Source organism: Meriones unguiculatus, chromosome 6 (genome assembly GCF_030254825.1).
Source record: "Meriones unguiculatus strain TT.TT164.6M chromosome 6, Bangor_MerUng_6.1, whole genome shotgun sequence".
NCBI classification, from domain to species: domain Eukaryota; kingdom Metazoa; phylum Chordata; class Mammalia; order Rodentia; family Muridae; genus Meriones; species Meriones unguiculatus.
This window is the reverse complement of record NC_083354.1, coordinates 111923055-111949045: the sequence shown is the minus strand read 5'-3', so window position 1 is coordinate 111949045 and position 25991 is coordinate 111923055. Positions and strand designations below refer to the sequence as shown.

General features: G+C 39.3%; 1 protein-coding gene across 8 annotated transcripts in view; it reads left to right on the top strand.

Moving 5' to 3' along the window:
- The window catches only part of C6H8orf34 (chromosome 6 C8orf34 homolog), a 386935-nt gene that overhangs the window by 243742 nt on the left and 117202 nt on the right, over positions 1-25991 (top strand). For 5 of the 8 annotated variants that reach the window (XM_060385858.1, XM_060385857.1, XM_060385856.1 and 2 more), the window contains one exon: positions 67-202. In XM_060385858.1, the coding sequence (XP_060241841.1) occupies positions 67-202 (136 nt within the window). The remainder of the gene's footprint in view (positions 1-66; positions 203-25991) is intronic. The other 3 variants (XM_060385855.1, XM_060385862.1, XM_060385860.1) reach the window with 2 other exon arrangements.

The following is a 25991-nucleotide window of genomic DNA, read 5'->3' as shown; positions in this document are numbered from 1 at the left end:
GGTATCTTAAAGCATGTTTAATTCAACTGGAGTTAATTCTCTCTGTCATTGTTTGTGTTGTTGCAGAAGATCTGGATGACTTAAGGATGGAAGGCGTAACCACCCTAGTAATTTCCGGGAGCAAATTTAACCAAGGTCGACCTACTCACCCTTCTGAGCCACAGGCCAAGGTCACACTGAACATCTGTTCAAGGTGTGCCAGGTAAAACATACAGTTGGTGTGTGGTATATATGATTATCATCCAGATTTGTGGGTTTTGATGAGTGTAGTCTGTGCTAAGAACATGTGTTTCTCTTAATTACCTTTGTTCTGACATTTGCAGAGGAGTTAGCTTAGTTAGTTAGTTCCGACACTGGCAAAGGAGTACAGTTTATCCTTGTGCCCAAGGCCACTCTGACCAACAATGAATCAAAGAGTTTAGGTTGTCTTCAAGTCACAGCTGGAGACTGTGTTGCTTCTTTCAGTCTCTGTGGTCCCTTCCCTGTTGGCTCTTCTTTTCTTTTTCAAGAGAAGACTCAAAGAGTTCTGAACTTTCAGAGCCATCTTCCAAACACTGTGACAGAAAGAGTTTGTTCAAGTTCTAGTATGATAGGATTTTTAGCCCAGCCTCATTCTGTTCACCTCCTGGTAAGATTTTAATCAGTTTTAGGCTTCCCACTTTTGGCAGCTGGAAGCAATCTTTGCAGACACTGCATGTGGCCCAAGAAGTAGCTTGGTTACTGCCAAGAAAGCTCTGGGCTAGAAGCAGCTCACCAAACAACACCAATTCATTCTTTTGTAGGAACTAAATCTCATTTGCAAGGGCTTTTAAGTCTGTTTAAATGATAAAACAAGCCTCCTAACCCTTATGTAAATGGCTCAGATTAGCAAGGACAATGTAGTAGCTGGCCAATTTTATCTCTCCTTCTTTATGTCTAGCTGGTCTATTGTGTTGTTTGAGAGGGGATTAGTTGCTTGGAAATACGGAAGGGGTAAGGGTAGGAAAATCAAATCTGATTCTTGTAGCTTTTCCTCTTTGGCTTTCCTCCTTTGGAATTTTTATTTTAGTTGTAACTGGCTTAGGAAAACTTTCAGAAAAATCAAGGGAAGTTGTTTGGGTATGTTAAGAAAAACACTAAAGCACAGTGTGGCGAAAACATGAGTGGGAACACCACTTAAGCTATGGAATATGTTAGTGCTTTACTTTTTTATTAGGGCTGTGAAGAAAGCTACTAAGTTTTATATAATGACCTTTCTCTCATTAGAGGCCGTCTATGGAAGAGTTCTTGGGCATTTTGTTTTAAACATTATGTTACGTTTGTATAAGTACAGTGTGATTGAATTGTGTTGCTGCTTTTCATAACAATTATAGGTGTGTTGGATACACTCAGAAAGGAATACCTGTCCACTCTCTTGCTAAGGATTAAGTTGAAAAAAAGACCAGCACATTCTTAGTTCTTTATCATTCCACTTTCAAAATGATAGACAAGGATTATAATCACAGACTATATGTTTAAATCTGTAACTGAATTTATTCAAGAGATGTCCAACCAAAGTAATATTTGGTTATTAACAAGAACAGAGTGTTTATATCAAGAACAGAGTGTGGACAGAAGTACTTATAAGGCCAGAATAATACAAACGTTTTCATAAAGGATATATGCTGCATGAGAGACAGGAACACAGAAGATGAATTCTCAAGAGATCTGTCTTTTGAAAAGAAATGGAGAGCCTGTTATAATGGCTAAGAACTTATTCAGTCTGGTATCTTTAGCATGTGGATCCTTTGTGGGAAGGTAAGAAGTAGACATCTCCCTATCTTCTTAGAGAGTAAACTTGTCCATCCAGGGCTCAGCTCCATGGCAAAGCAGGGGTTAGGACCTAATTGTTTGTACTTTGGAAGAGGTCCTTGAGACAGACACTTTGTAACCTGAGCTGAGTATAATCTGGGGGCAGGGTGCACTAGGATCCAAGACAGTCATTGGCCTCAAAAGCCATCCCACAGAAATGGCTCCTCTATTTTTCATCTTGCAGCAATGTGACAGAATAATTTCACAGACTAGATAGGTGAGTTTCAGAAAAAAAAATATTATAGGTGAAAGCATAAGAGAAAGGGGGCTAGCAGAACTCACACATAACAGGAGTGGGTTCCAAGAAAGAACTGCCATTGTTGGAAGTAAATTTGGAGATTTAAAGAGACCTTGATAAGGATAACTTTCCTTCTCATCAGAAGTGTGGACTCCTCAAAAAAGGAGAATTGGAAGTGCCAAGGACACACGGACAGGAAGTTCAATTGTTTTTATGCTAATGCAGGTGGTCACTATTTCAGTCTCCTATTGGCTAGGGTCAATAGACTGTTCTCACGCGATAGTCTTTCGTGATTGGCTAGTTTTAAAAGAATCAGCACAAAAGAAACGAAGAAAAATTAAGACACTTAGTTCTCATTATTCAGCAAAGACTTTGAGAAAATAAGTTTTACAAGGAGGGGGAATTAAAACATTTGCAAAAATGGTTTACTAGTCTGGGGAGATAAAAAAGATTTAAATTCCTGTATAATAAAAACTTTTACAGTGTTTGACAGAAAAGACAAGTTTTTTTTTTTTTTTTTTAACACCAAGTGTTCTATTTAGGGGTTAATGAGGCTTTACCAAATTGAGGCATGCAGAGACGACCTGGTCCGTTCAGTTGTCCCACCAGACCATCTTGGTGATCCTTTCTGCCATGGTGCCTGGACTGCACTGGAGCTTTAGGCTCAGGGAAAATCTGATCACACACAGCGTCCAGGCTGCTGTGCTCATTTGTTCCTCTGTAAAAAGAGAATAAAGATTAAAAACAAGAAATTAGAACAAGAAACATTTCCCTTAAATGGTTTTAGTATTTCTTTCCTCTGGCCAAGACAGAGCTGCTCACAGAACTGACATTTTCATGTCTAGTCAACAGAGAACTGGTTGTCAAGGATGAGAAACAGACTGGCTCCTTGTTGGGGTTCCCACCCAACGCTTCCAGACCAGCTTCTTTCCTCTGTTCCCAGAAGTAGCAAAGCCACTGGGTCAGGCTCCAAGCAGCCAGGGTTGAATTGCTAAAGACTGCGGGGATTTCTGCTTTTTTGTATGTGTCTCAATAGTTATATTTTTGCACTGACACTATCCATTATATAATCTTGTAAGAACATTATACAGGTTAACATGTAATTTTCAGGAAATTCTGAATTAATGAATATTACTAGTTTGTCTTCGTAGATAAGGAAAATGAGGCACAAGTTGGTTAAATAACTTATTAAAATAGTATTAGCCACTGAGAAAAGCAGTTAATTTTGGATGTAAATTCTTGTCATGATGAACTTTTGCAGTATTTCTTTTTTCAACTAAAACTTTGTAGTATCCAGAAGCATTCTTGTCTACCATCTTATCTCCTCTCCACTCTGTCTCTCAATCTCTCTCTCTTTCTTCCCCTTCCTTCCTTTTTAACTTTCATTAAAAATAGATTTCTCCCTCATACATAATAGCTTAATTACAGTTTTCCCCTTCCCTCTACTTCTTTCAGTTCATTCCACCCCCACTCCCCTCCCATCTCAATTCACTCCCTTTCTGTCTCTAGTTAGAAAAGAACAAACTTCTAAGGAATAATAATAAAATAAAACAAAAAAAATGTAATAAAACCCAAACTAACATCAGAGTTGGACAAAACAATCAAAGATAAGGAAAAAAAGGCGAAGAGGAAGCACAAGAATTAAATAATCCACTTGTTCACACAGCTAGGCTTCCTGTAAAATCATTGAACTGGAATCCATAATATAGACTTGGAGACTTTGTGGAAGACCCCTGTAGGTCCTGCACTTGCTGCTTCAGTCTCTGTGAGTTCATATAAGCTTTGCTCAGTTGATTTAGAGGGCCTTGGTTTTCTGGTGTCCTCTATCCCCTCTGGCTCTTATACCCTTCCTTTCTCCTCTTCCATGAGTTTTCCTGAGCCCTGAGAGGAGGGATTTGATGGAGACATCCCATTGAAGGCATAGTGTCTGGCTGTTGGTCTCTGTGTTTGTGCCGATCTGCTGCAAAAGGAAGCTTCTCCGATGATGGCTGAACAAGCAACTAATCATTAGTATAGCAGAATGTCATGAGGAGTAATTTTCCAAAAACAGTAGTATTGGTTTTTACCCTAGGCTCCTGGGCTATCTAGTCTCAGGTTTGATTACACAAGCACTGATAGGTATGGGGTTCTATCTCATGGAGTGAGTCTTAGCTCAACTCAGATATTGCTTTACCACCAATCTTATTTTGTGCCACCACTGCCTAACAGGTAGAATAGGGTTATAGATCACAGAGTGTGCTGCTGGCTTGCCCTTTATGTTTCTCTTTTGGTAGCATGCCTAGTGCCTTCCTGTATCAATATCACTAGGACTTAGAGGTGAAGACTCTCTGGAGGAACCAGCTGGATTTCTCCATGTTCAGTGAGTTGTGGAGGTGTTGCCTCTGCAATGGGGACTTGCTATGTGTTTGTGGAGAGCAATCTATAATATTGACAACAGCCTGGGTTGTTTAGGGAATCCGCAGGACCCCTGTGGCTGACAAGTCAATTAACTGTAACCCAATTCCAGCATTGGAAACTTCATTTGTTAACCAGGAAAGTCCTTGTGGGACTCTGTCTCCCCTATTTTTTTTGATGATTTCATTTTATATCATCCTCAGATATGTATATATTTTAGGAAACTCTATTATATTTCCATACTACCTTTCAAATAGCCTTTAATTTTAAACATCTCTCACTTTATTTTCTCCCTTGTCCTACCTCTCTCCTTTCCCTCCCACTTGATCCTCCCATTTCAGCCTCCATCATCCAACTAACTATTCTGTTTCCATTTTGTGAATATATCTATCTGATACTCAGCTTTTACCCCTTTTGTTAGGAATTGTGTCCTAATGTTGGGGGTAATTGCGATGCTCTCAGCCTCTTTTCACATGGTGTTGGAGATTTTAAAGAGGGCAATTGTGATACTTTTACTGGGGACACAGAAATAGGATACAGAGCTGATTTTGAGCAACCTGTCTCCCATGACTTCCAAGTCAGCTAATATTTAATTGCCTAAGAGATAATGAGCCTCTTCATTTTTATCCTTCCTCCTTTTTTTCCATTATTTTCTTCCTCTTCCTCCTACTCTTCTTCTTCCTCTTCCTCCTTCTTCTCTCCAGTGCTTGGAGACCAAACTCAAGGCCCTCTGCCTTTACTAAGCAAGTGTCCTCTTCGGCCACTGTGTTATGTCCTCAGTCCTAGAATATCTTCTAATATGGAATTAGCCTTATAAATGGAGGTGGTGACCTCATGACATAATTACCTCCCCAAGCCCTTGTACTCTCATACCTTCACATAACTTCATTTAGGGGTTAGGTTTCAACATAAACTTTATTAGCATGAAAATAGTTGAACATATACTAGTCAGTTACCAAGATTGTATAAAACCATGCTCTCTTAAAAAGGCCAATACAGCTAATAACATTAGGCCCCTGTTCATAGTAACAGGTGTTCCTCTTAACCCTTAAGGCCAATAGTCATGCTGCAGAGTACCTTTGCTTCACTCTGTTATATCCTATGATGTATAGAAATGCTGTGTGCCCATAAGGAGCATCTTTTTCCTTTGTCATTCAAATATTTGACTATATAGTGTATGAATTAGTTAACAGGCTCCTCATGGCCAGAAGGAGGGACGATACACATGCATTATACACACAGAAAAATCACAGGAAAAGAAAGTGAAGAGGCCCAATTCCAGTAAGACTGGAAAGCTTTTGTACCTTCTTCCTCAGGGAGAAGACAGGAGAGTTGGAGATAACTTGGAGAGAGAAGCAACCTTTTAGAAAGAAGAGCCACAGACACTTTCACAAAGCTGCTATGTGTGGTTTCCTCTGGTGGATTCCCACAAGCCTTCTACTGTGCTTTGCTTTTCTAGGATGAATAAAATTTATCTTCCCTGGTTGATAAATTCCCAAGATGGGCTTGAAGAAACCGAGGCCATTTTGGAGGGTCTGTGTGTAAGCAGCTAGGGAAAAATAGTTTCTACATTAGCTCCTTTTCTTGCCTGGTAACAAAAACAACACAGGGAAGGAGAGGTTTATTTGACTCATCCCTTGGGTCCATCATGGCAGAGAAGTCATAGCTGGAGCAGTGTGGGGAAGCTGGTCACATTGGTCCATAGTCAGGAAGGGAGAGATGTGAATGCCCATTTCAGCTCTCTTTCTAACTTTTATGTGCAATCTAGGACTAAACACCCCAATTAACCCAAACAATCTCTTTTAGTCATGTCAGATGCTTGATGATTATTCAAGTAGACAAGTTGACAAGCAATATTAAACATCACAGGCTCCCACTGCAGTTTCTGTTTCTCAAAATCTTTATGTCAAAGTAATCAATATGTGCAAATAGCATATAGCATATTTTTGGGAAGGTGTGTCCTGTGCTCCTTCAGCTGGAACTACAAGGATATGCAGTAACTGGAGGAAGTCAGCCAAAAGACCCTGGCCAGGACCCTGGACAAAGGGCTTGGAAGAAGAAGAAGACAAGATGCCAAATATCTCAGGGTCAGGTGTGTTTTCTGTTACTTGTCAGCTTGACTGGCTTTAGGATCACCTGGAGCATTGATGCTGTAGAGATCTCTTTGGGGGTGTTTCCAGAAAGGATGAAAAACTGGGAGGAAAGATCCACCCTGAATGTAGACAACACCAGGTACAGTCTTGGAGCCAGGAATAAATAAAGGGGGGGAGACCAGGAAGTCCACTAAGCACGAACATTCTTTTCTCCATGCGTTCTTTTTGACATGAGATAAATAACTCCCTCCCATGTGGACTCTTCTTGACATGATGTCCTGCCCAATTATACATGGCTAAGAAGTCATGGCTTGAACATTTTGAAACTGTAAGCCAAAATAAATAACCTTTCCTGCTTCTATTTAAGTCAAGCATCTATCACAGCAATTTAAAAAAAAAGTAAACTAATACACCGGCATAGACGTTAGTTTTGGCAAAATACAAAGAACCAAGTTGTGTTAGTTTTGTTTGTATTGCAGTGATAAAATGCACAAATGAAGGGTTTATTTGGGGTAAGAGTCAATCACCCTCACAATGGGGAGGTATTACAGCAGACAGCAGGTAGCTGGAATTCGATGCTCAGATATTGAACTGCAGGCACAAATTAGAGAATAGGAGCACTGGGAATGCTGGGAGGCTTTTAAGCCTCAGTGTCAGCCCCCAGTGAAATACTTCCTCCAGCAAAACTCCCCTCAACTCCTTAACCTACCCAACAGTACCACTGACTGGAGACCAAGCATTCGCATATGTAAGTCTATATGGGAACATTTCTTATTCAAACCACCACTTAAGTAACTGCTGCCAGTTCGGATGGTCTAAACAAGCCAGAGAGAGATCTAGTGCTACAAGTTATACCAGCATGGAGAAAATGACTGTTTCAGTTAAGATCACAGCTACTGCATTGTTCTCTTCTTAGGCACTTGTTTCTAGCAAAGAAAGAAGTCGTAAGATCCAGTTTAATTTCAAATCTCACTAAACTGGACACAGATAGAGGTGATGGATAAGAAAATATAGGCACATGTGAAATGGCATCACTTTACCAATACCTACCAGGACTTACAGCAGAAGTATATTAGAAAGTCAACTTGATTTAAAGAGGGACAGCCATGATCTTACCTCCTCACTATATTAGGTGGTGGCCGGTAATGCAGGAAAGATTTAGAAAAGCTAAGTCCTCCTCTGTGAAACGAAGTTTCTGCAGTCTGTAGCTAAGTTGCAAGGGTGAGCAGCTGGCCTGGGTAGGAAACTAAGAATGGTATTAATCCAGCTGTTATGAGAAACATCGTGATGGAATCTAGAAACAACATAAGTTCCAGCCATCTCTGTTCTTCGGGCATATCCAAAGGGATTACAATCCTTACACAAAAGACACATCTGCATAGAACTCTTCCCAGTCCGAAGCCATTGGAAGACATGGCCAAAGATGAGACTGCCAACAATCAATCAGCTGCCATGATGAAGCAGTTGAGAAACACCCAACCACTGCTCTCACTTGGTGTTCTGAAGACATCTGCAAGAAAATAAGTCATCACATAATAAAAAGTTCCTGCTCTGTCACATTCTACAAAGTGTTTAAAATAATAAAAAAGAAAAAAACTTTTTGAAGTTTGTTAATTATCACTCTTACAATAGATAAAAGGATTTTAGGCTTTTGCCTTAGATATTTTGTGTGTGGTTCTGAAAGTACAAAAAGGGAGACAGAACTGTTTTATGACAAAGTTATTGTAAGTCAGAATCTCTCAGTGCTCTGCTGTGCTACTGGCATAATTTATGTAATCTGAACAAAGAAATGACATCATTTGATAAATCAAAGAATGCAGAGTTAATAGATTTGTGACATCCAAGATGTCTAAATATTCCAGTTTTTAGCATCTCATTGTTCCCACCCTCAGATCATAAAGGGAAGAAGCCATTATTCAGCCATTAGACAAATAACACTTTGTAGAGCACAGGAGGGTCCTTTGATTCTTGGTATTTTCTGTTTGCAAGTGGAGTTTTAATTATATATTGGCTGTCTTGGTTTGTCTTTGGACCATCCCACTGATATAGTTTGAAACCTTGACAACTAAGGAGTCACAAGACGTGACTTTCTTGTTTGGGAGATACATTTGCTGGTTTCAACAAAATGTAAAGTGTTGGTAGGATAATAATGCATATTTCTGGAATGTGCCAGCAAATCCTTAACAGTTTAAGGAAATGGTGTTTTGTTTCTCTGTTGAAACAAAACAAAACAGAACAAAACCTCAAAGCATTACTTTAAGTTTCTCCATTAAATGTCTTGAGGTTTTGTTTCAAGGTATCAGCTTGATGTCAAGACACTTGATGTCAAGATAAGCAGGGAAGAGCTGGTCTTTCGGCACCCATTGCTGTTTCAATGAGGCTTTCCTTCTAGAAAGACCACCCATCAGTTCTGTCCATCCCTTGCCACTCTGAGGAGTTCAGTCTCGTTTTGTGAACTCGTGCCAGGGAGTTCCGGGTGGTAAGATGCCATTTGCTTTTGATGGTGCAAGTGTTTGCATTCCTTCATGCTTAGCATCAATCGTGAACAAAACAGTTCTGGGAAGCTGAAAGTCATCTTGAAAGAAATTGGATTATAGAGAACATACAACGATGCTGGCTCAAAAGGCAGACACAAAATTGAAGTAGACGTTTGTTTTCAAATACGTTGATGATTTAAAAACCTTGTCCTCTAGGCAACCAAAAGTTCATAATTGTTTTTCTTTGGCTCTACGGTATTACACTTTTGAGACTAGTTGGAAGTTGAATTGATAAAACAGAAGTAGATTATTTGGGGTCATAGCACTCTGGGAAGGCCCATGCCAAGGCTTGTGTGAACTAACTCTAAATTAGTTCACTAACTTACATAGTTACAGTTAGTTAACTAACTGGCCATATTAGGAGTCATTAGCTGATGCAGAGTCTCTGCATAAGTAGTGACACATTGTATTCAGTTCACTTGTGTATGAATATTTCCCAACTGCTTTCATAATATTTAATTCACCAAATTTCTATCAGGAGGAAAGGTCAGCTAAATAGGCATGAACTGAAAAAGGAAAACAATTACTTTGCATTGGCTTAAGTTTATTTATATATGTATATATGAATCTATTTATTATTTACTTCATTAAATCGATCTTCTCAGCCAAAAGGAATAAAGGAAGCATGTATATGTAATGAAACATTTACTTATATTCAAATAGTGGCAATATTTAGTTTAAAAATGAATGCAGTTATCCAGCACAAACTCTCTATGTGTCACTGGGATGGGCTTTAGGAATAAAAATTAGCATATATGACCACCAGGAACTTGTTATCTGGAATCAGGGATGCAAAGAAATAACAAATAGTACATTAGTCAGTTTTTCATAACTGTAACAAATAGTCAAGGCATTCATTTTGATACCAAGAAAAAGTTTGTGCTCCAGTCATATTACCATCCATGACCAGTTAGATCCATGGCTTTGGACCTGTGGAAAAGGAAGTACTTCATTTGTTCCTTTATGATGGAAAAAAAATTGCTCACTTTCTGGCCAAGGAAGCAAAAGAAAAGAAAAGGAAGTTGACCGGTCTCATTACCCCTTTAGGAACACATCTGCAGTGATCAAAGTCATGCTCATTGAGCCCTTCCTAAGTCAAGATCCTGTGAGCTTGTGATAGTGCTAGATAGAAAGCCAAACCTTTAACAGATTGTGTTTTGGAACATCCAAGATCCAAGAGTAGATGGTGACAGAGATGTGGACACAAGTGCAGCATGGTATGATATTTGCTCTGTGCTGAATGTGACTGGTTGCAATTTTATGGAGAGTGTTGCTATGGAATAAGCCCACATCCTCAGACATATTGCTATGTGGCTTTCATTGCTCATGTCAGATCTGCATGAGGCTGGAAAGCACTTCACGTCAAATCTTAAATCAATTCCATGGTTTCTTTTATTTATAAATCAATGCAAGATCCTTTCTATCTTTGGCAATTGTTTCCAATTCATGGTAGGGGTGGACTTAAAGGCACAAGTGCACACACATGCACACATCATAACAGGCAGTTTTCATGTTCTATCTTAAAACTCTAGAGTTTCATAAAAGGAAGCAGGGTGGTAAAATCCCGGTTTGGCCACTGCCAACTTTTGGAAATCTGGTAACATCTGTAATCTCAGTTCCATATGTGCCTATGCGAGTAGAGATTTCTCCTGTAAGTTGTAGTGGAAAAGAGTGTTTACTTCAGTTTCTAACTGTAGTGGTTAGTTTGTAGTCAACTTGACACAACTAGAGACACCCGAATAGAAGGAATCCAAACTAAGGAACTGCCACCATCAGATTGGTTCTTGGTCGTCTTGATTGCTTATTGACAGGGCCACTCTTAGACAAGGGGTTTGTGTATATAACAAAGGTAGCTGAATGTGAGCCCGAAAGCAGTCTTGTCAGCAGTCTTCCTCTGTTGGTGTGGTGGTGTTAGTTCAACACCTCAGTTGCCAGTGTTGAGGAAGGGGAAGAAGGTGTAGGAGGAAGATAGGAAAATAATGAGGTTATGTGGCATGTGACTAGCCTCTGTGGTGGTTGTGAAATTCTTGCATGGGCTCAGGTGTTGAAACACTGGGTCCCTAGTTGGTGATGCTGTTTCTGGAAGTGGCATAGCATTGCTGGAGGAAGTACACAATGGGATGTAAACATGGAGGGTTCGTAGCTGCACCGTGTTTCCAGTTTTCTTTCTGTTTTGAGTTTGTGGATGGAGATATGATCTTTGAGCTCCCTGCTCCTTTCATCTGCAGTTGTGCAGTTGTGACTTCCCTACCATTATGGATTCTCCCTCTGAAACTGTGAGCCAAATTAAGCTCTTTCCTCCACAAATTGCTTATGATCATGATGTTTTATTGCAGATACAAAAAAAAAAGAAAAAAAAGAAAGGAAGGAAGGAAGGAAAGAAGGAAGAAAGAAAGAAAGAAAGAAAGAAGAAAGAAAGAAAGAAAGAAAGAAAGAAAGAAAGAAAGAAAGAAAGAAAGAAAGAAAGAAAGAAAGTTGTAGAACCTTACTATAAGAAGCAGCTACATTCTCCAGAGTGACATAGCCATGGTTTTCTAACAATTAATAAGAATAGACTGACTTGTGCCTGGTCATACTTCCTTTGGAGTATGGATCAAAATGGACATTGTCAGCTACCTAAATAGGATGGAGGGCTTCTCAAAGTTCTTCAAAAGCCAGAGATTCTTCCCAAGTTCATCCCTCACAGAGATTGCTTTACAGAGGATGTTTATTTGAAAAACACAGCAAATGCCCTTGGATTTTCAAATTGACTATTGGGTATTGTGTTGGGAGCAAGGACTCATAAGACTGGGTCCTCATTCCATCTGTTGATGTATAAATAATGACAAATGAATCCTATTAAAGGGTTTTATCCATTTTACAAGGATTTGTCTGCACACATGCTATTGCTTGTAGAGAGGTGCCTTGAATTTTATGTTTTGTGTTAATAGAATAAGAAGCAAATTTAGAAAAAAAATAGTGATTCTTTGTATTTCCTAAGATTAGTTCTCATTTAAAGTTCTTAAATATTAGGGCTTCACTTTGGATTAATAAAATTTCATTTTTTATTCTTTTGTTTGTTTTGTTTTTTGAGACAGGATTTTTCTGTGTAGGCTTGGATATCCTAGACTCACTTTGTAGACCAGGCTGGCCTCAAACTCACAACCATTTGCCTGCCTCTGTCTCCTTGAGTGTTGAGTGCTAGGAGTAAAGATGTGTGCCACTATGCCTGGCTTCATTTTTTATTAATAATAATTTTGTAAAAATCTTGTATGATAGAAATAAAATAAGGGTGGATATCAGACCTGGGGAAAGCAGGGACAGGAAGGCAGAAGGCCTGCAGAGAAAAGAGAAATGGTGGGTGGGGACATCTCTGTGACAAGCTACAGACCTAAATCAGAATAGGCCTCTGGGAGGATATGAGGAGGACTCTAGCTAGAGTCCTAGAAGAAGGGGCTATGGAGACTGAAGAGGACACCCTTTATCTAGACCAGACTCCTAGTGGACAGAAGAGATCACCAACCCACCCACAAAAACCTTACCCTACTTACAAGACCTGCAGGGACAAAGATAAAATAGATAGAGCAGAGATTGAGGGGATGTGCAACCAATGCCAGGCCCAGCCCTAAGACCACCCCATGGAAGAAAGCCAACCTCTATCACTATTAAAGACACTCTGATATGCTTGCATATAGGAGCCTACCAAGAGTTGTCCTCTTAAAGGTTCCACCAAGCAATGGTTTGAAATAGATACTGAGACCCATAGCCGAACATCAGATGAGGCATAGGGAGTCTACTGGAAAAGAGGGGAGAGGGATTAATGACTTAGAGATGACAAAAGCTCCATAAGAAGACCACCAGAGCCAATCAAACAGGGCTCAGAGGGGTCTATGGAGTATGAAGCACCAACCAAGGACAATGTCTGGTCTGGACCTAGGTCCTCTCTATATAAGCAGTCAGTGGACATCTTAGGCCTCAAGTGGGCCTACTAGTTAGAGAGTGGTGGATATCTCTGACATGGACTATGTTGCCTGCTTTTTGATCACTGGCCCTTAATGGGACTTCCCTGCTGGCCACAGGGAAGAAAGAAGAACTCAGTCCTCATAAGAATAGATGAGCTGGGGTGTTCAGGTAGGAGGGCTTCCCTATGCTGAGGAACAGGGGAGGAGAGATGTGGAAGGGAGGGTGGCACTGAGAGGAGAAGAGGGAGGGGGCTATAATGGAGATGTACATTGAATTAATTAATAAAAAATGAAAAAAGAAATAAAAACACATGTGTTATTCTTCATGCAATAGGTTACTAAGTCACTATAGTAAACCAACCTACTATGTATTTGGTTAAAGGGTTTATACTTATTTTAGGATTTTGTTTTTCTGAAATTCCTGTTTATCCTAGGCTGATCTTGAACCAGATAACCTCCTACCTCTTGCAAGTGCTGTGATTATAGGCTGTTACCACTTTGCATAGATTGATGGGATATTTTTAACGTAGACACAATAATGCTAATGGGAAAAATAGAAATTAGCACAGTGCATACACGTTGTTACTGGAAGATAGAAAATATTGGTAATTTCTAATGGCTTTAGAAATAAAAATATAGGAGCATTCCTTCAGTTTAGTCTATGCATCATTTATCTAATCTCTATATTATCTATACATCATACTATATGGATAAGTGTTATTAGAATCTATCGAAAGATATTTTGCTTTTAGCATCAAAGAGTTTGTATCTTTTGGTTGATCAAAATGTGGGTAGGGTAGAATGGAGTTAATGCTTTGTGCCTAAAAGGTTAAAACTAGCTCACAGAAATGTTTTATAGCGTCTCTTAAGATGAATCAGAGCAAATGAGATATAAAGTTTTTCAAATTAAACATCTTATTTCCATTTTTGAACATGATTGTAAGTGAGGATGAACACCAGCATCTCAGTATAGCTACAGTGGTTGAATTATTCTCTCCTGTATCTGATCTTCCTGTTAAGCTATGTTTAGCAGCAGCTCCTGTCACAACAACTTGGCTAAATCCAATCTTCCTGGAATGTCCTCCATGTGTAACAAGCCAGGAATCTCAGCAGGCAAAGGAAAATGTGGTATGCCAGGCAGACTGCAGCTCCTGGGTTGGTGTGATTCATGATGTCCATGAACCTTGTTCAAAAACTGCCCTGATATTTCATGCTCTGGGTCATGAAATATTTTAACTCACTTTTAATTATCACTGAAAAGCATTTTGTTCAAGTGAATACGTGCTCACATATAAGCAATTTTTAGCCACCAGAAAGTTAATAGCATGATGAAAAATGAAAGTGTTTGAAAGTATTCAGTATTTAGGAATAAGCCCTCAGAGGCTTTTTTTTTTTTTTTCATTCTTTTTTTTTTTTTGTAACAAGGTAACTTTAGTCACTGGTACTATGGATCAGAAATATGCTTTCAAGAATGGCAGTGGACCACTGTAATAAGAAAAAAAAAACAAGGAACTTTATTATCATGTATGTCTTCCTTTTATGGGGTTTAAGAGAAGGAGCTTGGTTGCTAGGTAGCATAGCATTGGTGGTTCTCATTTTAATTGACAGGTTTGGATTATATAAGCCTTTGGTCACTGAGTATGTCCTTTCTCACATGCATCTGATTTTAATCATATTCATGAATACATGCATAAGAATTAAATGGGAGTAACTTGTTCTCATTGTTTAAAGCCTGTGAGAATACAGCCAGTTTCCAGTGAAGGTAATAGTATGCTATGTGTGTTGTTAGGACAGGGCTGTGCGCATAGCCCAAACCAGAGTATCAAGTCACTAAATCATTCCCTATGCTAGCCTGCCTCAGGAAGGCCATTAAAAATATCAACTACAAGACTACGTAGCAACCAGAAAAAGACCTTTTCACAAAAAGTGAAGGAAATTGATATGAGCTTCAGTGAACACTAGGATTACAACTGCCTGAAAAGTGGCTATTTTTGAACCAAGATTGTGAACTTCTGTGTAAAAGCAAAATTGTTAGATGCTAAATAGTTATTTGTTTCTTTCTCTATTTTCTCTTCTTATTAAGAATTTTAATGATAAAATTCAATATTGTTTGATTTTTATTTGTCTCTTAAAAAATAAATACATTATTTCCCTGCTTTTCTTTTTTTCATCCTACTCCTCTGATATACCATATACCTCCCTACCTTGCTCCTTTTAAATTCATGGCTTCATTTGATTTGTTACTCTCCCTCCCTCTCTCTCTCCCCTCTCACACACACACAAAACCACCAATATATAATGACAATTTGATCTGTTCCTTTAGTGTTTCTTGCTTGTATGTAATTTTATGGCTGAATAATTGATACTGGGTAGCCAATTATAAGGCTCTTCCTAGAGAAGAGTCATTCTCTTATTCTCAGCATTCTTCCCTCTAGTTCTTTGACTAGAATTGGAACTCCATGAGATATCTCCCTTCCATGTTAGCATGTATTTTAGTTATGTTTCTGTTGCAGCAATAAAATCCTATGATCAAGAGAACTTATGAGAGAAAGCATTTGATTTGGTTAAGAGTTTCAGAGGATTAGAGTTCATGATGGCAGAGAAAAAAACCAAACTAAAATAAAATAAGAGCTCACTTCATCTACAACAATGGGGAGGGAGAGAGAGAGAGAGAGAGATAGAAAGATATCACTGGGAATCCCAAGAGACTTTTGAAATCTCAAGTCCAATCCCATGATGCACCTCCTTAACATAGCCATACCTCCTAATGTTTCCCAAACAGTTCCATCAGCTGGGAACCAGGCATTCAAATATATAATCTTATGAGGGGCATTCTCTTTCAAACCATCACATCATGTCTATTGGTACTGTCCTTGTTCAGGTCTTATTTAAGCAGCCACATTGTTGAGGTATTAGGGTAAATGTTCCCTGTCATCTCTTTGAGACAACATTTCATAGCAGATTTTTTGGTCCTCTGGCTTCTACAATCTTTCCACCCTCTCTTCTGTGATGTTCTCTGAGTTGTAGTTGTGGGAGTTGTATCATAGATGTATCAATGGGGGAAGAATACACAATAGTCTGTTGTTCTCTGCATTTTGACCAGTTATGATTTTCTGTAATGATTTTCAACTATTGCAAAAACAACGTTCTTTGATAAGGAGTGAATGCTACACTTATCTGTGGATAAAAAGGTAAGTATTTAGAATGTAGTTAGGAATTATGCTGGTTTAGTTATAAAGTGGCAGTGTGAAGTTCTTCTCTAAGATTCATGACCTCACTAGCCCCAGGTAGTTGACTAGGTTTTCAGTAGAAGGCTTGATTTCCCTCCTGGTGATCTGGCCTTAGGACCAATTATATAGCTGCTGGTTATGGTCCAGGCATAAATGCCACTATTGGACTCTTAGGGATATCTTGCCATTTTGGTAATTGTTGTGACTCTCAGCTGGGTAGCACTAATGGTGTTTCCCTCTTCTGGGAACTTGCATAACACCTTCTGGTACTAAGAAACCAGGCCTCAGGGTGGGGGTTCCATCTGAGTTCTTGATCACAGTTCATGAACACACTCTGAAAAACACTTTCTGAGAATATAAAACATAATCATTTTCTGACAGCTTCATTCAGCAAGACAAACTTAAAGAAGAAAATGAGCTGCTGGTGTGAGATGCATGACAAAGCAAAGATGAAGTTTAAGAGAAGAGATCTAATTATTCAGAAATAATTATTAGCTCAGAAGAGCTAGGAAATCAGTTAGTACATAATAAAGGAATCTCGTTAAATATGCATCCATTTCATTCAACAGTGAGACTATATAGCTCCTGTATTTATTCTTAAGTGTGTGTGTGTGTGTGTGTGTGTGTGTGTGTGTGTGTGTGTATTGAACTGCAGTTAAAAATTTTCTGGGGCCTGAGCACTGAATTGTGTAGCACATGAGAAATATAAAATTTTCCTTAGCGCATACATTTTAAAAAATTAGGAAGATTTTATAGTTTATCCTGGACTAGAATAAATAGAGCTATGCTTATTTGAAGGGCAATACCATGGAAGAAAAAATATACTTATTTTTGTTATTCTGAAAAGTAGTACTGGCATCAAAGCCAAGCATATCCAGGCTTTCCTTTTTTTCAGAGGTGGTGGTGGGACAAGTGAGGTGCCAGTGGAATGGAAAGGCCAACTGTGTTCCAGAGGGTGTGCTGTCTGATTTGACCTTTTGAAGCATTTGCTGAATAATCTCCTAAAGAAGATGTTGCATAAGACATCAGACAAGGTTGCAGGGGTAATTTCTAAGCATATTTTTCAATGTATGTTATGTCGTATTGTGTGCCACTGATGATAGATCTTAAGGGTGAGAAAGGGTCTAGAAGGGCCACACCTATAGGAGACTCAAGGCAGAGAGCTTTCTGCAACTGGAAGGGACGAGACAGAAAAGGCTGCAATGTGCCAATGAATAACAGAGCAGAGTCCCGAGAGATAGTCAAGTATGTTCTGTGAGCGGCATGTGGCTGGCAGTCCTCCAGTAAAAAGACCTGAAGACTTTTACTGAAAGACACTAGATGTGACCAATAACTTGAAAGAGATCGAAAATGAAGTTCTAGTGTTTCCAGAGTAAAGTCCTACACACCTGACACCTTTTGTTTGTGTGAGAGCCTGGAAACTTAGCTGAGGTATCTTAGCCTTGCTTTTTATAAAACATTTTATTTATTTGCTAGTGCACGTACATGCCACAATGTACGTGAGGAGGTCAGGCGACAATTTGAAGGAATTGGTTCTTTCCTTCTAATATGTGGGTCCTGGGGATTCAGGTTCCCAGTTTTGGGAGGAATCACTTTTGTCTACTTAGCCACCTTACCAGCCTGAGACATTTTAAAAAGATACACACACACACACACACACACACACACACACACACACACACACACGTCTGCGTATATATACAAACGTGCATGTGTGCATGTTTGTGTGTGTGTGTGTGTGCCTGTGCATGTATCTATGAAGGCCAAAATAAGGCATTTGATCCTTTTGTATTGGAGTTACATGTAGCTGTGTGATGATCAATGTCGGTGCTGAAAACTAACCTTGGGTCCTTTGAAAGTACAGCGAACACTTGTAACCACTGAATCATGTCTCAGCCCATACCTTGAGACTCCTGATGTACAAGATAAATAAATGCCTGCTGATTTAAATTATCAAGATTATAGTCATTTGTTATACAACAACAGAAAAAAATTAAAATCTTGCCTAAAAGATATTCATTTAATTACTAAAGGTTTAAAAATGCTGTCATGCTTTTGGTGACAATGATGTGTCTTGACTGTTTGTCACTTGTATCAAATGGACCACTTAATATAGACAGTGTAGAAGGTGTGTGTGTGTGTGTGTGTGTGTGTGTGTGTGTGTGTGTGTTGCATAGAGCTAGACAGAAATCTTCTCTATGTTTTTGGTTTTAGGATAAATCTAAAACTGCTTTACAAACTAATAAAATGTTCTAAAAATTCTCCTTCTTATCAACATAAAAATGGTTACGCCTATTAATACCTTATTCAAGAGATAAGGTGGCTTGTAAAAATGCTACTGTCTGTAAAGTGAATAAAGCATTTTAAGGTTGAAATTGTTATTTATTGTTGTTTAAATACAAAATGTCCTCTGCAGACCCTTTGTGTTTGCACATATTGTCCCCAGATGGTGATGAATTTTTTGTATGCAAGTCTAAGGAACCTGGAGGAAGTAAGCAGGTCTCTGGGGTGGCTTTGAGGTTTTATGGCCACTCCATTTCATGCCCCCTCTCTGCTTCATGATTATGTGGGCAATGTGACCCCTACCTCATTGTCCTGCTATTGCCTCTTCCTAATCCATGAAGACTCTTCCCTCAAACTATAATCCAAAGTAACCCCTTCTTCCTTTAAGTTGTTTATGTCAAGTATTTGGTACAGCAACAGAAAAAGTAACTACACTATTATCTTATCCATCATTTTTGAATGAATAAAGCTTTGAAATAACAAATGGATTTATACCTCTATTAAGTGGCATGCCAGTTATTTTCATCAAACCTTTGGCTGTCTCAGTGGGTTCCTTTGAAGGTGAAGGAATGAAAACAGCTCATTGGACCAACAGAGTTTAGCTATGGTGAATTAACAACTCAGGGGAATGTCATTTCATGCCACATCTGGGATGGTTTTCTGAAGAATCAAGAAAGAAGTTTTTCAGACTTGAGGAGAGTAGCTTCCCTCTGCCCCTCAATAAGTGTGCCTTCAGGGTGTGGGCCTGGTCGCCATTCGTGATTTGGAACTTCTGTGTGAACATTATTCCTTCCTCCGAGAAGGCATCTGTACCTTCTACTTTTTCTTTTCAATTTCATGACTAAGTTAAGTGCCCTAGCTAAATTAGACCTTTCAGAAAGTAACTGTAAATATTATGGAACATCATTTATGTGGTTTAGTAGTCTGGTATGTCTTTGTACAGAAACTTAGACTGAGAGTCTTATAAACTAATTCATTTTCCATTCCTATCACCACTATAGAATAAATACCACATGCTCAATAATGTTTTGAGTAGCAAAGTGAATAATTATGCCAACTCTTCCCAGAATTGAATTGCTATGTCTAGAGCTACCTCTAAGACCTTTCATTATAAGTAGTCAAAGGTGAATGTATGACTGCCACCCAATTTCATGGACTCATCCAGCATATTTTAAACTATGTTTTATTTTGTATAACTACATATTATATCTTAAACAATGACTGTGTTAAAGAACTATGAACTGTAGAATGACCTTCTGAGTGCTGAGGACTGTCACACGTTAAACCATGCTGGTGTCATGTTTTGTTGCAAGAGAAGAAACAGATTATTTAGAAAAGAAATAGCTGAAATAAAGGACGTCCATGTTAGAGCTAAGTAAAAGTCAAAAAATACCTTCTTCACTATAAGAAATAAGTTTTCGCAATAGTTCAAATGAGGAAAAATAGAGAGACATATCCATCTCAGGGTCACGTTTGTTTCAGAATTTCAGATGAACTCTCATCTGTGTTAAACTATTGTTAGAAACTTAAATATTCCTAATTTTGTAATTAGAAAAATATTAGATAAGCATCATCTATGAAATACATATGTATGTTTAAAACACAGTATGATACTGTTTGCTTCTGATTAAATTAATATAAAATGAATGTAAATCAAGACTGGGTTCCCAGGGACTTACTTTCCTTTAACAGTTACCCAGTGACTGTGTTTGAGATTCATCTGGTTAGACTACTGCATTTGCTTCACAAACCCACAAATGTAGGGAGGAAAATAATTTTCTTTCTGTCCTTTCTGGGTTATTAGCCGTCACCTTTTATAGCAAGATGGCTCATAAGCTCAATAACAGCTTAAGCTTATTAGCATATAGGTAGGGAAGGGCAGGCATGGTGAGGGGAGAGGAAAGGCTTAGTAAGTGAGGACAGATACAGTTATTTGGACTTCTGTGGGACCCTTCTCTGCGGACAAGATGTGTGCTGATTTACCTTCCTCTTTCCCTACTTTGCACTAAGGAGACAAGAACAAAAATGGACATTTCTTTAATCAATATACATTTCCCTTATAGAAGGTTCACTCTACACTGTTTCAGATTTATTTTTCTTGCTGGTATTTATGAAAATAATTCTATGCCTAAGAAACATATTAGGTGGTGGAGCCTTCTGAACACCTACAGCCACATTTTGAGATAATCTTCTGCACTGTTATTGTATCACTGTTATTGTATCAGCTGTTTAATTAATATAGGTACAATAGTTTGGATGTGTTTGTCAAGACTGGTGTGTTGGGAAATTCTTCCTCAAATTTATGCATTGATGGACTTTGGAGATAGACTTTTGGAGGATAATAATGGTTAGACTATGTCATGGGATTGGGACCTCTCTTGAGTGACTTCATAAGAAGAGAGGGTCTGACTCCTAGTAGCAGGGCTCATGGAGACTGAAGAGGACATCCTTTAACTAAACAGATCCAAGTCAAGGGAGTTGAACACCAACCCATGCACAAAAACTTTGACCCCAAATTTACCCTTCCCACAAGATGGGCAGGGACAAAAATAAAGCAGAGATTGAAGGAATGTCCAAGCAATCCTTGGCCCAACCTGAGACCCACCCCATGGGAGAGAGCCAACCCCTGCCACTATTACCACTACTCTGCTGTGCTTGCAGACAGGAGCCTAGTGGCTCCACACAGCAGCTGATGGAAAGAGATGCAGAGACCCACATGCAGCCCAGTAAGTCTTGTGGAAGAATGGGAGGGGGGGAGAATATAAGGCCACAGAGGGCACAGGAGCTCCACAAGAAGACCATCACAGCCAACTAACCAGGGCCCAGGGATGGCCTGTGGAGAATGAAGCACCCAGTAAAGACCATGGATGGAATGGACCTAAGCCCCCAATGGGCAGCTCATTCCCTAGCAAGGGGAGCAGAGGTTGACTCTGATGTGGACTCTGTTGACTGTTTTTCAATCACTTTCTGCTGGTGGGGCTGCCTCACCAGGACACAGGCGAAGACAATGTGCTGATACAACTTAATGTGTTGGAGTGGGTGGGGTTCCCCTTCTCTGAGAAGTAGGAGAGAGAGGGTAGGGGAAACAAGGAGTGAGGGTGGGATGGGGAGCAGAGGACAGACGGAGGGGCTATGATTAGGATGTAAAGTGAATAAATAAAAAAATTATAAAAAGGAAGAGAGGGTCTGGAAAGGTGGGCCAGTGGTTAAGAGCACTGTTTGTTCTTCCAGAGAAATGAGGTCCAATTTTTATGGTGGGTCACAATTGTCTGTGACTCCAATCTCAGAGGATCTGGTATAATTTCCTCACCTCCATAGGCACTATATGAACATGGTGCAGAGACATGTTGCAGGCAACGTACATACACACACACACACACACACACACACACACACAAATAATATGAACTTTATTTTTTTATTTTTTTTTAAGAAAAGCAGAAAGCAGAGCTAACACTCTATTCCTCTGTGTGATGCCTTTCATCCTGTTTTGACACAGCAAAATGGCACTGTCAAGATGCTGGCAGCTCCATCCTGGATTTCTTGGCCTTCAGAGCAGAGTGAAATGTCTTTTCTTTGTGATATGATATTTTTGCGATATGGCATTCTGTTACAACAGCAGGAAATGGACTAAGAGAAGAAACTGGCACCAGAGTGTGGAACTACTCCTAATATTTTCTATCTAAACTAATTTTATGATAGATTCATAAAATTAAATTTTCGATCCTTCCCCCCCTTTTTTTTCGAAATCAGGATATGAATCTTTGTATTTCCACCGAGTTCTCAGCAGGAAGGGAAACATTTCGTTCAGCTGTGCTTGAAACAATGACTCTAGCGATTCCCTTATCTCCTGGCTTCATTGTCAAGCGACAGCAAGGAGATGGAATCCCCTGGTTTGTGGTGGAGAATTAACATCAATTTTAGCCTGGAGTGAGCTTTTATAGTCCAGTCACATTGAGCAGAAAGGAATGTGATGATCTGAAGTTGAATTTGAGAACAGTGAGGCCACTGGATTCCCAAGCCCTTGTGCCAGTGGCTCACATAGATGACGACCGCCAAACAAATTTACCTTGGTCTTGAAGAATACTGCTTTGGAGGTTTTCAGTTTTGTTTAAGTCAAAGTTGTGACTTAAAGTTGACTTAAAGCTTCACTGTTGCCCACCGCAGAGTTTTTAGGCTCTGTTAGATGATGAAGCTTTAGGACTGACTCCTGTAAAGAGAAACAAAGACCTCATCCTGAAGTTGTGGGGAGCACTGATCTACTTCTCAAGTGTCTGGAAAAAGGGTAACTCAAGAGAATCTGTGGGTGATGTAACTTTTTTTGTTGCTTGATGACAAAGAGAAGGAATGAGGTGCTATGAGTACTGTGAGATAGGAGCATCCAAAATGTGGTAAGGGTTTAAATGATACATTTGGAAAGTCTAGAAAGAGGTCTGAGATTCAGAAGGAAAATTTATATCTGGATGACAAATATGTAGGCTAGAGGAAAGACAGAATGCAAAAATTACAACATAAACAAAAATCCAGGTAATGATACATTTTTTTATTTCCTGGCATGAGGTTTTCTGGGATTTCTTTTTCATGTTGGGATTATGAAAATAGTCAACAGTAAGGATAAAGAAGAGTGAGTAAAGCACTCCTTCCAATTGCTTTGAATACTGCCTAACATTTTTACATCAACATGCAGAATGAAAAACCCGTTAAAACAGCACGGATCACGGAAGGGCATTGTGGTGCTTATTTTCCTCTCCGTATCTTTCATCTTCTGCAGTCATTTTGCCCAGCTTCCCTTTTCTTTCACCATCTGAATGAAGCCTTGTGTGACCAGCTGGACACTGTTTATTTTTACACGTTCCGTGAACTCATAAAATTACAGAATACATTGGGGGCTTTTCTTTAAGATCCAATGTGTGTTACTGTTGGGTCTGGGTGTATCTGTTTCAAGGGGGAAAAAAATGAAGGATCCAGGAAAGAGTGAAAATTTGAATGAACCTGAGCTTTTTCTACATGGTTTTTCTCCACTCCACACACAGAAAGTTTTAAAAGTGTAAAGAAGCTGGAGTCAAGAGACAGTTTAGAGGGAAACTTGGGATACAGGAAATCCTGGTTGCAGGAAATATTGCTCCGAAGAAGCAAGAAATCTTGAGCAGGTTGGCTAGTCTTTTCTCCAACCTCCGAACTTTGGTCTTTGGAGCAATGCTTTGAAAATTATTGTGAACTCTGATAGAATGTAGAGCTTTAATCTCCAAGATTAAGTGTGATCTCTAAGAATAATATAAAAGTAGCACAGTATTTAGACAGTTATGTAGAACCAGTAAATATGAACTAGGTGATAAAAATGTGTTAGCTTTAAAAACGAATCAGCTTTTCCCACTTAATTTCTTAAAATGCAACAGCTTGCTTATACAAAAGCTGGAAATTTCATATAGTAAAAGGAAAGCAGGGTTAGTGTTATCTTCAGATAAATAAGTGAGAAAAATATAGAATATGACTTAACTTTTCTAATGTTATTTTATTATTATAGAATAGGTAAAAGGAGAAATTTTCTTTCATAAATAGTTGTGCAAATTTCAAATATCTTATTTTAGAAAATCTTACAAACCTCAGAAAAGTCATACTAGTTTCTCTATCTCAAATGGGACATTATTGAATTAATACAGTAAAAATAGTTAAGAAGTTAAAAAAATACTTTGTTCATCACAGAAGTGCTGAGAATCCAGATCTCTTCTTTACAGCATTTTTTTACAATCTCTGATCAGATTCAACATTTGGGAACAGGGAGGGAACAATTTGAATACAGTAGCTTAGCAAATTCGCAGAGTGAAACAACTCTCTTCACTCCCCAACATCCCTAAAGGGAGGAGAAGATAAAGTGTATGAAAATTCAGGACCTGAATTAACACTTGACGCACGATTAAGACTTAAATTTACATGTAGAGTCATGAAACTTATAACCAACCACCTTTTTATGCATGTTTTTTAATTAATTATTTTTTATTCACTTTACATCCTGGTGGTAGCCCCATCCCTCTTCTCCTCCCAGCCCCATTTTCTCTCCCTTCCTCCCTCCTCCCCTCTAGCCTGTTCCTCAGAAAAGAGGAGCTCCCTTTCCCATCCATCCCAGCTCATTACATTAACTTATATCAGGACTGAGCATGTCCTCTTCCCCTGAGTCCTGTCAAGGCAGTCCCACCAGGGGAAAGTGATCAAAAAGCCAGCAAGTGAGTCTGTGTCGGATGCTGTCCCCACTTTCCTTACTAGAGGACCCACAGGAAACCTAAACTGCCCATCTGCTACATCTTTGTAGGGAGCCTAGGTCCAGTTCACGTGTCATCCTTGATTGATGTTTCAGTCTCAGCAAGCTCCTCTGGGCCCTGGTTAGTTGGCCCTGTTGGTCTTCTTGTGGAGCTCCTTTCACCTCCAGGTCCTTTTCTTTTTCCTTCCCCTCTTTCACAAGATTCCCTAAGCATCAACCAATGTTTGGCAGTGAGTCTCAGCATCTGTTTTGAGGCACTGCTGGGTAGAACCTCTCAGAGGACAACTCTGATAGGCTCCTGTCTGCAAGCTTAGCAGAGCATCATTCATAGTGTCAGGGGTTGGCACTCTCCCATGGGATAGGTCTTTGGTTGAGCCAGGCATTTGTTGGGCATTTCTTAATTTCTGAGTTTGTTTGTTTGTTTGTTTTTTAGCAAACAACTGACTACTCATATTATATAAAATATTGAGATTATTTCCAAATTAATTTACAGAATTAAATTACAATTTTAAAATAAGTTTTTGTTACTTTTAAGTGTGTGTGTGCGTGCATGTGCGTGCGGACTGGCACGCGTGTGTGTACATGAGTTCAGGTCCCTTCAGGCCAGAAGGGCCTGTATCCTGTAGCTGGAGTTCAAAGTAGCTGGAACAGACAGACATGGATGGGTTCTGGGAGTCAAATACCAGACCTGCAAGAACAGTAAGTGCTTTTAACCACTGAGCTATCTGTTCAATGTTTGCATTCTTGAGTTACTGTTCGCTCTTTTGCAGTACTGGGATATTCCTCTGCTTCTCACTTTCACATTTAATTGCCATAATTTGGTAACAGATCCTGTGAAAATGGTGACTGCTAGATGGATGAGGTGGTTCACACCTTTAATCCTAGGAAGACTATCCTGAAAAACAATTTTTAAGAAACTCGCCCCCCTCCAATCCCCAGAAGTTGTGTCTGCACACAAATAAAACTTTAACCCGAGTTTCTAACAGTGCCCTAGTTCTGTCAATTCCAAGTGGAATGTCCTTCAGCTGGTTGTCTGATACCCAGTGCCTGGCACAAGAGCTAATCCCCAACATATTGCAGCTGCCATGCTGATGTAGATGGTTTCAGATAACACAATAAGAGGCTGTGGCAAGCCAGAAAGGGCACCACAAGAAGGATGGGGTGTTGCAATGCACAGGCTGCCTAAAGA